Raw genomic sequence first — 16,259 nt, 5'->3', positions numbered from 1 at the left:
CTCGTTTTTTTGTGAAGAGATTGACCATTTATCTCATGAAAAGCTTTAGATTTTGATTCAATTCTCTTAATGGTTTGCAATAAATCAATGAATTTTATTTTACATTCTAGTTTTATATTCAAATCCAACAAAAATATGTGAAATAAATAGTTGAGCATAGCCAGATGTGGATGAATATTTTTCTTGAAAGGTATCAGCACAGGTGAGAAATTTAATTTCATGTAAGTTTTATTTAAAATATTTTCCTTTTTTATAAATTTTTTGTGCAAAAGTTAAAAAAATTTATAAAATTTATAAATTTTAGTTATTCAATTTAACTATTAATTTTTATTTAATTTAATTATTCTTTTTTATAAATAGTTTTTAATGTTTAGAATTTATAAAAAAATTTTAATAATTTTTTTTTTTTCAATTTTTTATAAAAAATTTAAAAATTAATTTTAATAATAAATAATTAATTTTATAATTTATTAAAAATTATTTTTTTATTTTAAAATTTCTTAAAAAAATTATTTTAATTTTTTTTTAAATTAGTTTTTTATCAATTCAAAATGAAAATTTTATAAAAAATTTAAAAATAAATTTTATTATTTTTTTATAAATATTTTTTAATATTTAGAATTTATCAAAAAATTGTTAATGAAAAATATTTAAAAATGCATTTTTCAAACATTTAAACTTTCTTAAAAAATTATTTTAATTTTTTTAAAAATTTATTTTTTTTTTTTATAGAAAAAAAAAAATTTTAATTTTATTCAGAATTTTCTGCAAAAACTTAAGAGAAAATATATTTTTTTGAAATAAAAAGCTGACATTCGCGAAATTTCTGCACAAACTTATTATTTCATTCCTTAGCATATCTCAAACCTTTTCAATAAATTCAAATAAAAGTAATTGATATATAAAAATATGAGGATAAAATATTGATAAAGATGTTGAAATTGAAAGATAAATTATTATCTGACTTTTTTTCCGTCCTGCTTTGTATTCTTTCTTCTTTTATCTCTTGCTTGGTTGGAGAGAAACCTTTTTTTGCCGATATAGCTCTGAATAATAATATGAAAAGTAGATCAATTGGCTCGCTTTTTTTTCTTTCTTTTCATGTATTTCTTCTGCCCACACACAAAAGCACAACAGAAAACAAACAGAGACGAGATGAAATCGCATCGCAACTCAATTCAGCAAAAATTTGTTTTGATTTATAATCATAACGTTTCTTTTATTCCCGAAGAAAAACTGCGAACAAAATTGAAAATCAATGGAGATGAATAGAAAAATCGTTTTTGTTCTCAAGTACAGTTAAGAAAAGTAAAAAAAAAAGTGCATGCTGCTCCTTCGTTTGCTTTATTAAAAACAGATTAGTGCCGATAAAAAAACGAAAAAAACTCTCGACACACATTTCAATTTATGGATTTCGAAAAAAAAAATTTCTCATCAATTCTTACATTGTTGCTGTAAGAAAAACGAAAACTGCTCGTAAATCGTGTACCATTTTGATAGTAAGGAACGTGACTATTATTTTTCTTTTTTTTTTCACATTTGAAGAAAAATTCTAAAAATTTTCAGTAAAGTGACTCTCGAACAAACGAAAAAAAAATTGAAAACATCTGCTACACACAAATATTTATTATGATAGTTTTTCAAAGACATGCGAAAATTGTGAAATCGTTTAACGAACAATGGAAAAGAACAATCACGTGCGTCGTCAAGAAGATAAATAAAAAAAAATAAGAAAAGAGTGAAAAAGGATATTTGTCATAAATGACTAATATGAGACGAAAATCGATGAAAAAAAAATTTGATCATCATCATTTCAGGAGCGAAATTTTTTTGAACACTCACGAAAACCCATTATTTTCTCCGTTTATCCAATAAAACAAAATATTTGCATAAAAAATGCAGAAAAAAAGAGTGTGTGCATGATAAAAGCAAATCTTGAAAAGAAATAAATAAAAATAGAGTTCGTGTTCTTTTTTAAATATATTTTTTTTTGCGAAGAGTGAAGTGAAGAAAAATGACGTACATTGTTTTTTTTTTTGCAATTTTCATATTTATTTGGGGATGTCTCCAATTGAATTCACATAATGTGTAAATATTTACATTTTTTTCCTTGAATTTTTTTGTTTGTGTTATGCAAAAGAAGTATATTTAAGTGATTCAAAGCTGTTTTTATGCTCGTACGGCAAAATAATATCAATATTTTATTTATTTATTTACAGCAAACACAAGTTGCTTTGATAAGGTGTTGTTTGCATGTTTTCAAAGGCAAGTGAAAGTAGATCCCTCTCTAACGCCAAAGCAACAAAGCAACGAAAAAAATAATGTGTTACCATAAATCTCGAAAAGAGAAAAAAAAATTATTTACATTTACGACACTTATATGTCGTCTTGTGTCTTTGTCACTCCATCAGCAATCGATATGCCGATATTTTACTTTACGCATCAATATTTATTTAAAATATACATCAGACAGCCAAATACCCGAAACGTATCGAATCATAAAAAAATTTTCCGTACATCAAAATTTTTATTTATAATGTGTCAACGGCAAACATACTCATCATCAATATTATTGGGGCGAAGCATGGCAAAGTAGACAACGACGAAAAAAGACGTAAAAAGGTGTCTTTATTGACACGCAAAATTTAATGCGTTAAGACAAGCTGACGACAGCACCGAAAGCTCTCTTCTCTCACCTTGGGAATGTGATAAAAATATGTTTTACGACATTGAACTCCTTTTTTATTTTCGTACTTTTCTCTCTGTGGTAAGCCATAAAAAATACGAACGAAAAAATCAAATTCACCCCAAATTTAATACAAATTAAGTCCTCTCAATTACCGGCTATCATCATCATGCCAGAAAGTAAAAGAGAATAAATGATAGCTATAAAAACGGCAGACAAGTAAATTCATATTCACAATTTTTTGTCTGAAAATTTTCTTCTGTGTGTGGGAGAGAAAAGTTAAAAAAGAAGAAGAAGTTAATGTTCATTTGAATTTAATTAGAATAAATTGCCGACGTAAATGTAAATGTTATTTAAGGTACCATTTTATTATTATCCGGATGTTTGCCTTGCTTGCCCGTGTTTGTTTACCAACATACTCACACATCTGCCTCATTTTTTTTTTTTCGTTGATAATATTAACTTTTTTCCCTTTTTTTATCCTCTTCACAGGGACTCAAGTACGCATCTCATCATACAAAAGCGCGACAAACGACAAACAAACACAAAAAAACGGCAATCAGTGCACATCAGGGTTGAAAGAGACGAGAAGGTTGTTTGTCTATTTACTTACTTTTTGATGAAAATCATTTTACTTCCAGGTTTTTAGCTTGTGTACACATATTATCAACGACGCAGAGTCTGTTTGTGTCATGTCGTCATGTATTTTTCTTGTGGGTCAGCGAAAATAAACAATAAAAGACATTTGTATAAGTTTGTTGGCTGTTGCCTGTTCTGCATCATTTGATCAAAATGAAAAAAAAAGAAAAGAAAGGAAATGGAAAAGGCAGACATTTGAAGCACGATGGGCTGAAATTCTTATGGTAAATTCTTATACAAAAACAGAAATTTTTTGAATTTTGAACAAAATTTCGATTTTTTTTTCAATTTTTAAAAATGAATTTTTTAATTTTCAATATTTTTTAATTTATTTGAAAATGAATTATTTTTTCTAAAATTTTTATTTTAAAAAAAAAAAATTTAAATAATTATATTTCTAAAATTTTTATTTTAAAAATTAATTTTTTGAATTTTTTTTTGCTAAAATTTTAATTTAAGAAATTATAATTTTTTTTTAAATTTTTATTTTAAAAATTATACCTAATTTTTTAAATAATTTTTTTCTAAATTTTAATTTTTTAAATAATTGTTTTTTCAGATGAAAAATTTATAAAACCATCAAAATTTAAAACTTGTAATTTTGGATAATTTTTTGTCAATTTCATCCCATTGTGAGTATTTCATTAGTACAAATTTTCTTTTCATTTGATCATTTCTCAGCATTGTAGGCTCTTGTGAGAGACGACTTACTTCAGAGGATTTACAATCAAAAGGTAGCCAACGTAAAGAAATCTTTTTTTAATAAAATGAAGAAGAAGACGACGTCAACAAAAGGCTTTATTTATAACAAAACGAACGAGTTGCAGATGTTTCGTTTGGATGGTTTTAATTCTCCAATTCCATTCCAATCTCGAGGAAGAGAAAATTGAGATGTTGATGTAAGCATAATCAAAAAGCAACCGAATTTAATCAATTTTTGGCAATTTTGCCTACATTCCAAGCCACATTTTTTATTCTCTTCCGTATCTCTGCCCAGTCCTCTTCATTATTCCAATTTGTGACAGATGAAAACATGCATCATTCAATTTATCGTGCGATACTGGGCTTCATTATATTCCATTTTATGCATGAGAAAAGCAAAATATGTTTTGTGAATTGTTCATTACAAAATGCTATCATCCGTCGACGATGTCGAGAATAACAACAGAACACGGAGAACGGAGAGAGAAAGAGTGAGAATGGAAGACAAACTAAAATAATATCTATATTTCCTAACAACTAACAAGATTATTGTCACATTTCAGTAGTTCCAATGTGCTACACTGTGTGTCTGTGTGTCAATTGTTTATTTCTCATCTCATGTGTCTGTTTCTTTGTAGCTACAATGCATTCTTTATCAACCTTTTCCCTTCCTGTGGTCTAAAAGAAGCTGCTCTCTGACCATCGACACACACAGCGTTTGGAGTTATTTATTTATTTATTTGCAATATCAACAGAAAACAGCAATATTTGAGCAAATATAATTGTGTGATGCGATAAAATGGAATGTGTAGTGTTGTAATTGTAATAACACGAACACACAGAGAACTTACAACACGAAAATTGTTTTGTATGACGTTGGATATTGAATTTTCTTCTTACTTCGAGCAAGCAACGACAATGTTCATTTAGTTATCAGAGGATTTTCAGTTCATAAAACTAAATTAGTTTGCAGTTTTTGGGGTTTTGCCTGAAAATTTTCATTTTAGACAAGAAGCAGCGATCGACGCAAGGCAACGCCATGAAATAAGAGAGACACCAAATCAAATGTACAAGTTCGTCTTTTATTGTTATTGTTGCTCGACGTCTTTTTCAGTCGCAAAATTGCATTATTTCGCAATATCGCACGAGTTTTAATTTACATATGCTGGGTGAGTAAATTTTTGTAATAAAGTTGCTATTTTCGCATTGCGCTTTTATTTTCAACTTAAAACATTTGAAATTAGATTTTCTTTCAGATTTGGACTGACTTTTCTTTGAAAAAAAAAAAATCAAAATTTTGATGAACATCTTTGCTCTTCGAGGTATCTAAGTGCATCATGTGTGTGGTTTGCTGTCTTTAAGCATTTGAAATATGTTAATTACAGGAAAATTCGTGATAGTACGACGTTTTTAATGTAAATATTTAGTAATAGGGAAATGCTTGCCTTCAATGAATAGATTCTAAAACTAAACAAAATTATGTCAAAGAAATTTTTTTTTCAGTTTAAATTTTTTGGCAGTTTTGAGTTATAAAATGATTAAAAATGATAAATTAGAGCCGTCTGACAAATTTTTATCCATTTGGAGCAAGATTTGACAAAAATTGCTTTGACACAGTTTTTGACATAGTTTTTGACACAGTTTTGCTCTTGATTTAGTTTTCAAATCAAAACTGTGTCAAAGAAAAAAATTTTTTTCAGTTTCAATTTTTTGGCAGTTTTGAGTTATAAAATGATTAAAAATGATAAATTAGAGCCCTCTGACAAATTTTTATCCATTTGGAGCAAGATTTGACAAAAATTGCTTTGACACAGTTTTTGACATAGTTTTTGACACAGTTTTGCTCTTGATTTAGTTTTCAAATCAAAACTGTGTCAAAGAAAAAAATTTTTTTCAGTTTCAATTTTTTGGCAGTTTTGAGTTATAAAATGATTAAAAATGATAAATTAGAGCCCTCTGACAAATTTTTATCCATTTGGAGCAAGATTTGACAAAAATTGCTTTGACACAGTTTTTGACATAGTTTTTGACACAGTTTTGCTCTTGATTTAGTTTTCAAATCAAAACTGTGTCAAAGAAAAAATTTTTTTTCAGTTTCAATTTTTTGGCAGTTTTGAGTTATAAAATGATTAAAAATGATAAATTAGAGCCCTCTGACAAATTTTTATCCATTTGGAGCAAGATTTGACAAAAATTGCTTTGACACAGTTTTTGACACAGTTTTGCTCTTGATTTAGTTTTCAAATGAAAACTGTGTCAAAGAAAAAAATTTTTTTCAGTTTCAATTTTTTGGCAGTTTTGAGTTATAAAATGATTAAAAATGATAAATTAGAGCCCTCTGACAAATTTTTATCCATTTGGAGCAAGATTTGACAAAAATTGCTTTGACACAGTTTTTGACATAGTTTTTGACACAGTTTTGCTCTTGATTTAGTTTTCAAATGAAAACTGTGTCAAAGAAAAAAATTTTTTTCAGTTTCAATTTTTTGGCAGTTTTGAGTTATAAAATGATTAAAAATGATAAATTAGAGCCCTCTGACAAATTTTTATCCATTTGGAGCAAGATTTGACAAAAATTGCTTTGACACAGTTTTTGACATAGTTTTTGACACAGTTTTGCTCTTGATTTAGTTTTCAAATGAAAACTGTGTCAAAGAAAAAAAATAAAACTTTTTTTTTCAGTTTCAATTTTTTGGCAGTTTTGAGTTATAAAATGATTAAAAATGATAAATTAGAGCCCTCTGACAAATTTTTATCCATTTGGAGCAAGATTTGACAAAAATTGCTTTGACACAGTTTTTGACATAGTTTTTGACACAGTTTTGCTCTTGATTTAGTTTTCAAATCAAAACTGTGTCAAAGAAAAAAATTTTTTTCAGTTTCAATTTTTTGGCAGTTTTGAGTTATAAAATGATTAAAAATGATAAATTAGAGCCCTCTGACAAATTTTTATCCATTTGGAGATTTGACAAAAATTGCTTTGACACAGTTTTTGACACAGTTTTTTTGCTCTTGATTTAGTTTTCAAAACAAAACTATGTCAAAGAAAAAAATTTTTTTCAGTTTCAATTTTTTGAGTTTTGAGTTATAAAATGATTAAAAATGATAAATTAGAGCCCTCTGACAAATTTTTATCCATTTGGAGCAAGATTTGACAAAAATTGCTTTGACACAGTTTTTGACATAGTTTTTGACACAGTTTTGCTCTTGATTTAGTTTTCAAATCAAAACTGTGTCAAAGAAAAAAATTTTTTTCAGTTTCAATTTTTTGGCAGTTTTGAGTTATAAAATGATTAAAAATGATAAATTAGAGCCCTCTGACAAATTTTTATCCATTTGGAGCAAGATTTGACAAAAATTGCTTTGACACAGTTTTTGACATAGTTTTTGACACAGTTTTGCTCTTGATTTAGTTTTCAAATGAAAACTGTGTCAAAGAAAAAAATTTTTTTCAGTTTCAATTTTTTGGCAGTTTTGAGTTATAAAATGATTAAAAATGATAAATTAGAGCCCTCTGACAAATTTTTATCCATTTGGAGCAAGATTTGACAAAAATTGCTTTGACACAGTTTTTGACATAGTTTTTGACACAGTTTTGCTCTTGATTTAGTTTTCAAATGAAAACTGTGTCAAAGAAAAAAATTTTTTTCAGTTTCAATTTTTTGGCAGTTTTGAGTTATAAAATGATTAAAAATGATAAATTAGAGCCCTCTGACAAATTTTTATCCATTTGGAGCAAGATTTGACAAAAATTGCTTTGACACAGTTTTTGACATAGTTTTTGACACAGTTTTGCTCTTGATTTAGTTTTCAAATCAAAACTGTGTCAAAGAAAAAAATTTTTTTCAGTTTCAATTTTTTGGCAGTTTTGAGTTATAAAATGATTAAAAATGATAAATTAGAGCCCTCTGACAAATTTTTATCCATTTGGAGCAAGATTTGACAAAAATTGCTTTGACACAGTTTTTGACATAGTTTTTGACACAGTTTTGCTCTTGATTTAGTTTTCAAATGAAAACTGTGTCAAAGAAAAAAATTTTTTTCAGTTTCAATTTTTTGGCAGTTTTGAGTTATAAAATGATTAAAAATGATAAATTAGAGCCCTCTGACAAATTTTTATCCATTTGGAGCAAGATTTGACAAAAATTGCTTTGACACAGTTTTTGACATAGTTTTTGACACAGTTTTGCTCTTGATTTAGTTTTCAAATCAAAACTATGTCAAAGGAAAATTTTTAATAATTAATACTTAATAATAATTAATAATTAGCCTTAATACAAAAATATTGAAAATAATTTTTTTATGATAAAAAACATCTCAACTTGACATTTGAAACAAATTCATGAAAAAAACGATCTCTTAGCAACTTTATGGATAATTCTTTGGCAAAACAATAGCTAACAACAAGCATTATATATCCTTTTGTTGATTATTATTATTAGTACAACATTTAAAAGCATTATTTTCCTTTAAAATTTCTCCCACAGACACAGGAATGAAATGTATGTACAAAGCATATTATGGCCTATTGTTTGCGGAAAATGGGAAACTCTACAACTACTCTCGCACACATGGGTTTCAGAGTTTCGAGCAGGAGTAACAGCAGCATTAGTCGAGGAAATAGACTTAAATAGACAAATAAAATGAGGTAATTCATGCAAAAGATATTTTCTTCATGGTTTACGTTACGCCATATGGATAAATGTATTTCAAGCTTACCAACTAACCCAAAACCGAGCAAGAAAGAGAGGCAAAAGTACAATGGCAAATTACAACCAGCATTCATGATGACATGATGTCATAAGGATGAAAATGCTATCAAGATGACTTTCTAAAAAGAAGGTTAAATGTTGCATATTAAATGTTTGAGGTTTTGTTCTTCTTGCATATGTACGAACGACCAAAGAAGATGCAAAATGAAACGACGACGACGACGAGGAATTAGCTTGAAACTAAACAATGGAGCTGCTTATCAAGGTGTGTAATATGATAAAGCACATTATTCCGCATGACATGAGATCGGTTTCCTGTCTTTCATCAACGTAAGCCACGCGACATAATTGCCATGGAGAAAAAGAGCAGAAAAAAATATTGATAACTTTGTTTTCCTATCTATTATTTCTCAATTAAATTGTTTACCGTCTGCAACCCTTTCGTTTTTTTTCTGCTCTTTTCTCTCCCTCTTTTCTGTGTTATTATTATTATATTTTGTATTCTTAGCGCATTACAACTTTTTTTTTATTATATTAACTTCCTTCTTTCTTTCTGCTTCCATTGTAGGCGCAAACACACTGCGATGAATATATAAAGCTATAATTGATGTCGCTGTTGTTTGACTTATTATCGTCGTTCAAACATCTCGCTTCGATAGTTCGGAAGGAAAACAAACTAAAAATAACAATGAAAGACAACAAGAAAACTTTTCGTTCGTAGAAGAGCAAGAGAGTAGAACGACGTTGGCGTCATGACCTTTTATTGGGTGCTGTACTGAACTGAATGCAGGAAAAGTTAACTAATAAAGCGAAGAAATTGAACGTGAGCGGATTTTAGGGATTTATGGAAATAATCAAAGAGGAAATATGACTCATGATGGTAAGAAATTTAATTAAATTTAAACTTCAATTTTTGAAATTCAGTTTCACGATTTTTTTTATATTTTTATCAAAAATTTCCTCCAAAAGACAGAAAAATTTTTAAAAAACGTATTTTTTTAATAAAAATGTCATTTAAAGACAGTGTCATGTTTACAAAAGCATTAAATTAGTGCGATTTGCACTTTTATTATAATTAACTCGGAATGACGCAACAAATTTCTTCTCATTCTTTGTCTCTTTTTTTCATTATTTTACAACATTGAAATCAATAAAGTTGTTTTTGAACATTCTCGTTGGCATCTCATAACAAAGCCTTTAGACAAACATTGCTTAATTGTCACTCCGGTGCATTTATAGACATTAACGAACAAACATGCGAGAGCATTTGTTGTTTTCTCAACAACATCCAAAGTAAATAATCATAAAATAACAAGAAAATGAACTAAACTTGAGGCTTTGTCACCGCAAACTCACACACGACGCACATAGAAATGCTAAAATTTTGTTATTTCTGCATTAAAATAAATGGAAATGATCTTGTTGATTATCATTCGTCGTGTGTGTGTTTGTGTGTGACATAAACAAGAGATAGATCAAGTAAATTTTCTTGTTTATGCTTACCAAAGCACACACATCTTTCCGTCTCGTCTACTAATGATGATAAATATTAATTATTATTATTTTAATGTCAAAATTTTGCTCGAGTCTGTGCCAAATTTGTCAAAAATAATCACATTAATATCCGATTTGATGATCTGTTTACAGCTCCCGCACGTGCCGTGTCGAAAAATTGAAAAGAAGTGCGAAAAAAGGGCGAACGATGAAGATGATGATACCTCAAACAATAAAAATAATAACAATAACAGCCCAAATCAGCTAAATCTAAATCTAAATCTTGATATCGCTTTTCAAACAAATCTTCCTTTCTTCACTCACTCACTTTCCATAAGCATGGCATGGCACACGAAAGCATTTACATGCCACTTTAAAGCCTCAATTTCGTTTTATTTTATTTTTTTGATACAACGCAAATCTCTTTGTCGAACGAGAACGATGTGAAAGAAAAGAGGGTGAAATATTTACAGACACACAAAAAAATGTTTGGAAAAATATTTTTGTTTTGTGATCTGTCTCGTTTTTGGTTTTCTTTTACAAATATTTATGTTGTACGGAGGAAATTCAAGAGAAAATATCGTCTAAAAAGCGCTTTGAAGAAAAAATTTTCGGTAAGAAACGAAAATCTCTTGAACATTCATATTATCGCATGTTACAAGCAATTGTTTTCGATTATTTTGTATTTATAGGTTTGTAGGACTCAGTTGGAAATATTTTGGATTTTACATTTGGTTTAAATGATTTTTTGAAAAAAAATCATAAAAAGTTAAATAAAGAATTTATTTAAAAATCCAAATATAAGAAATTAATTAAAAAATTAATTTAAAAAATATTAAATTAAATTAAAAAATTATTAAATAATATTAACATAATATTAAATTAAATTTAAAAATTAAAATTAAATTAAATTAAATAAAAAAAAAAATTAAAAAATAGTAATAATTTGAAAAATTAAAAATATCAAAAATTAAAAATTAAATTAAATGAAAATTTATTTTTAAAATTTTAAATTAAAATAAAAACAAATTTATGTTTTTTTTTTCAGAGATCGTTTCAACCAATGATGTCCAATACGAGATTTTGTTCAATAAATATTTCTAATTGAGTATCGAGAAGGACAAAAAGCAGAAGGAAACGATTCTTTTGGGGGTATGAAAAGTTTGCAATTGTAAATGTTTAATGTTTTTTTTATTCCTTATTTTGTGTGTAAACGTCTCACATTCTCTCTTTCTGCTTGTTCGTGTCTCGAACATACCAAATCTTATGAAACTTTAATTCTTGAGTTTTCTTGCATTGCACAAAGTATTAAAAAAAAAGTAAGAAAAAGACCGATTTAACTTGGATTATTACTTTTGCCAAGTAAGGCACACACTCGAGTCGGATAAAAATATATAAGTTTTTCGTTGTTTGTTATTATTATTATTATTACATATTAAAAAAGTCAATGAATAAAAGAAGAAAAACTCGTATAAATGCTAAAATTGACATTTTTCACACTCACAGACTAATCCCGCATCTTTAACACTTACACAAACATTACAACAGTTTTTGACACGTATTTGTCTGCTAAAATACATCATCATTCCATTCGCATCGTAGACTCGACGACGGCACGATATCTATCCATCCATCCAAAAACAACCCGAAATGTTAGAAAAATATCAGATGGATGTTATTCTGATATCATGCAGGATTAGGTAGATGTATTAACTGGGATTTACTTTTGTTTTGTTTGTGAACAGCTCTGTCGTTTCTATGGCGGATGATGCCGCAGCAATGCATGCGGTGCGAAAGTTGATAGCTTTTGCAGATAATATTTGTTCTTGTCGGTTTTTTCTTGAACGTTTTTATCTTTAAGTGTTCGAAAAAAATTTTTTTTATATATTTTATGTTTAATTCATGGATTGGTTTCGTTTATTTAGAATCAAAAAGAGGAAAACTGCAGAAGGGTGTCTTATTGACATCTTATCTTTTGTTACAAGTTAATCCAATTTCGGAGATCAACAATGAACTGGACAGGATATTGAAGGGAGTTATTAGCTTGTCATCGTATCGCATCCGAAATCAACTTGATAATATTGATGTTTTAGCAAAATTTGAACGAAATTTACTTTCAACCTCGAAAGTTATACAATTTTCTGAAAATTTTGTCATAAATTAAAGTTCAAATCTTTACTTACCAAATTCAACTGTAAAAAAAATTAAAAATTCACTCATCAAATTTGCATATAATTTTCCTATTTTATTCATTCAATTATTTTTTCTCTTAATTTCTTTTATTTTTATATATATAGATTTATATAATATGCTCGGTAATCATCCAATATGCTTTTCTATTTTTTTTTATATTGCGCCTGTATAATATTTACACATATTTACCTTCTCGCTTCTTTATTACATTTTACAATTATTTTTATTCATATTTTACTTTAACTTTATGCTACAGCTACAATAGTTTGTCTATAAAGTCTGTATAGTTGTCATGATATAATTCCATCTTTCTTCCGCGCGCGCAGTTTTTAATATTTTTCCCAAATATTCGCACGTAATAAATTTACTTTTCTGTCGTTTCATATTTTTTTTCATATATAAGTAGATATATTTTTATTTCCATCACATTTATCACTTTGCAATATTTTTCGCTTTCAAGATGATTATATTTACTTTGAATTTTATTTATAAACATTTTTTGTTTTGTATATTTATCAGTGAGTTTGTTTTGCACTTAATTATAATTATTAATTAATTTAAACTATTTTTTCAATTTTTTTTTTATGTTTGCTATGCGCGCTGTTTGTCGTTACTTTACAGTGAATTTTTACTTTCTGAAGCGTATTTCGTATAATTTTTGTCTAAAAAAGAGAGCTTTTGAACAAAAAAAAAATTTTATCAAATATTTACAAAGCAACAAAAAAAAATTAGAATTAGGAAAAATTTCATCTGCTATTTCCTGTTGAAGCTCCTCGTATCCTCGATGATGACGACATGAAATTCGTTGTTTGCAGGAATAAAAGGGAGTGACAAACACTTATGGTAATTAAACTGTTCAAAATGAGAGAAAGCATCGCAGTTACAGGTTGCGACGAAGAATTGTATGCTCCGGGAGGATTTCGATGGTATGGCGGACCGTTAGATGTTTGATCTGGATCACGTAAGAATTAAAAATTTTAATTTTTAAGTAAAAAAATTTTTTTTTTTTAGAAACTTACCTTGATGTATCAACTGTTCAACGCCAAAATCGTTCATTCCGTAAGGTTTTCTGTACTTTGAACTGTCTTTAGGATATGGTTCTGTCGTTGAAATTGTCGTTGGTGCGGGAATTTCTATATAAAAATTATTTTTTAGAAAATTTTAATCCAAAATTTGAAAGAAAATTAACTTACCATCTAATTTTATGTAACCATCAGTCTCTCCAAGACTATTTTTCGCGACGCAACGATACGATCCAAAGTCTTGCGCTGCAATTTTTCGTATTTTTAACTTCATATACTTGCTGTATCCGTTATTTTGGGACATTGTTTCGTACTTGTCACCCGCACGTGATGTATCTGTAATAAAAATTCCGTAATAAAATAATCAAATATATATAAATTTTTGAACATCATCCGTCCATCATCGAATATCGACAGCAGATGATGAAAAATTTTTGTGTGTATATTGTAATTATGGGATTATTGTTCTTTTTTTGCAAGTTTGTTCCGTTAAAAAAAATTGTATGAACGGAAAATAAAATAAAAGATTCACTTTTTTATGACAAATACAAAAAATATTTGATTTTTTGGAGAGTTTTTATTTTTTAATTAAACTATTCCCGCAAAAACAACAACAACGAGAGACAATAACAGCTCAGCACAAAAAAATGATACAACGATAATAACACGAAAAAAATCTGCTATTTGTTTGTCTGCATTCCATAAATTTTCATGTAAAAAGAGATAAATTATTCAGGAAAAAATTCTATTTCTCCATACGGCGAAACGCGAGAGAGAATCGTTGCACAACCAACAAGGAATTATATGCAGATCAGCATTTCATAACAATAATTTTTTGTTCTGGAATCAGTCATACCATCGCAGCGCACTGAAGTTACGTACCGAGAGGAGAAAAGCAATAAATTAAGAACGCGAGGACCAGAACAACTTCAGAGAATGTTTGTGTGAATGATTTACTGACGCGTGTGCGCGGTACATGAATGAATAAACGAAAGCGTCGACGACGACGACGAAAAAAAGGCCTGATTTTTCTCTGCAGTTGTGTTGGACAGCGGCAGGCAACAACAGCAGCAATTTCCCATCAAAATGATATCATCATGTCTCATCTGCAGTCAAGTAAATGAAATCGAGGCGGCATGTTGTTGTCATTTGGCAAACAAGCGCGCTGCTATTGCTCGGGCACTTGCTGCGAAATTGTGAAGTAAATATTTTGACGATGTGACGCCAGCAGATGGAAGTAATAGACTTTAAATGGAACGGATGTGTGTGGTAATTATTGATTTTAATATCGGGTTTTTATTTAATTGGGCTCGAAATTTTTATTCGCACAAATAATGTTTGAAAAAAAAATTTCATTGGATTTTTTTTTTGAATCAGAAGAAAAATTATATATTTAAATTTTATGAATTTTAAAAAATACCTTTTTTCTAATTTTTTTTTTAATTTTTCAGATATTGAAATTTTTTAATGAAAAAAGTTAAAATTGAATATTTTTATCAGTTTTTTTTTAAATTTAATGTAATTTAATTTAAAAAAAAAAAATTATTTATATGATCAATTTTTAAAAATTATGTTTAAAAAATTAAATTAATTAAAATAATAATTTTTAAAATTTATAAATTTTATAAAATTATGCAAAAAAAAAATAATTTAAAATTAAATTAAATTAATTATATTAAATTAAAATTTAGAATTAATTTTATAAATTTTCTTTTTTTTTTTTTGACTGAATTTAATTTTTTTTACACATTTATAGGAATGTTTTTCAACAAATACAATTCAAAATTTTTACAACGCTCCAAAAAATGAAAATAAATTCACACGAACAAGGTACGTAGTTAAATTGACAGGAAATGAATGAAACCAGCTAGAAAACCAAGAAAAGATATTGTCGGATTGTCATTGATACATGTCGCTGTGTGTGCATCGTTGTACCACAAATAGGAGTGCCATGTATATGCAGATAGAGATAATATGTCTCTCATCCGGTTTTTACACACAAATTCGCTCACACAAACATGATAGATTTTCCGCTTAGTCTAACACACACTCAAACATGCAACGAACAACGGTGTCAGTTGAAAAGTTTTTTTTTTGTTAAAATTCAAACGATTTAAATAAATTACCTTGAATTAAGGTTTTTTACGGCATAACAGAGAAATCCTATACCCCTGAGAGATTTAGGCGTTTGCGTTTTGTTTGCTTATTTACCGTTAATGATCATCATCATCAAGGCAGAAAACGAATGCTGATTATCACAATCGCCATTCACTGACCAAACCGACAAACAAAACAATAATTTATTATATTTTCCCGAAAAACGAAAAAAAATCGTTTGTCGTCCTCATTTAACACACACACCCGCCCGTTACTCAAATAAAATTGTGATGATACGCCTCTCTACGTACAAAAACCAAATTAACATGAAAATGACTGGGTTTTTTGTTTGCCGCATTAATTTACGATTAAGATATTATCTGTTTTAATGACGTGGTAACATTTATTTTTGTGACTGTTTGGTTTGGATAGCTGCGCTCACGGATAGGGAACAGAATGGAAATAAGTCGTTTATTATAAGTGGTTGCCATTAAACCCTACTCATTGTGATCGTCATGTGTCCTCGTGATTTATTTTCCATTTGTCATCAAGTAAAGCTTTGCATCCGGGAAAATTCAGTTTCATAAACTTTTATGGCAAAATCGATGCTCGGCAGAAATTTTATCCCAAATTAATGAGTTTTTGCGAGCAATATGCCCAATTAGAAATTCTAATGTCTCATTAAATTTTAAAATTTTATTTTTTTCAGAAATT

At 28.1% G+C, this 16,259-nt stretch overlaps 1 protein-coding gene across 1 annotated transcript in view; it reads right to left on the bottom strand.

Moving 5' to 3' along the window:
- Positions 1–13,172: 13,172 nt before the first annotated feature.
- The window catches only part of LOC134832519 (lachesin), a 35,675-nt gene continuing 32,588 nt past the window's right edge, over positions 13,173–16,259 (bottom strand). Inside the window, exons 10-12 of the mRNA XM_063846578.1 lie at positions 13,620–13,784; positions 13,446–13,559; positions 13,173–13,378 (exon numbers count right to left, since the gene is read on the bottom strand). Of these exons, the coding sequence (XP_063702648.1) occupies positions 13,173–13,378; positions 13,446–13,559; positions 13,620–13,784 (485 nt within the window). The remainder of the gene's footprint in view (positions 13,379–13,445; positions 13,560–13,619; positions 13,785–16,259) is intronic.

This window comes from Culicoides brevitarsis, chromosome 2 (genome assembly GCF_036172545.1).
Source record: "Culicoides brevitarsis isolate CSIRO-B50_1 chromosome 2, AGI_CSIRO_Cbre_v1, whole genome shotgun sequence".
Taxonomy (NCBI): domain Eukaryota; kingdom Metazoa; phylum Arthropoda; class Insecta; order Diptera; family Ceratopogonidae; genus Culicoides; species Culicoides brevitarsis.
Note: the sequence above shows the minus strand (reverse complement) of the source record. Positions and strands in the feature narration are given on the sequence as shown.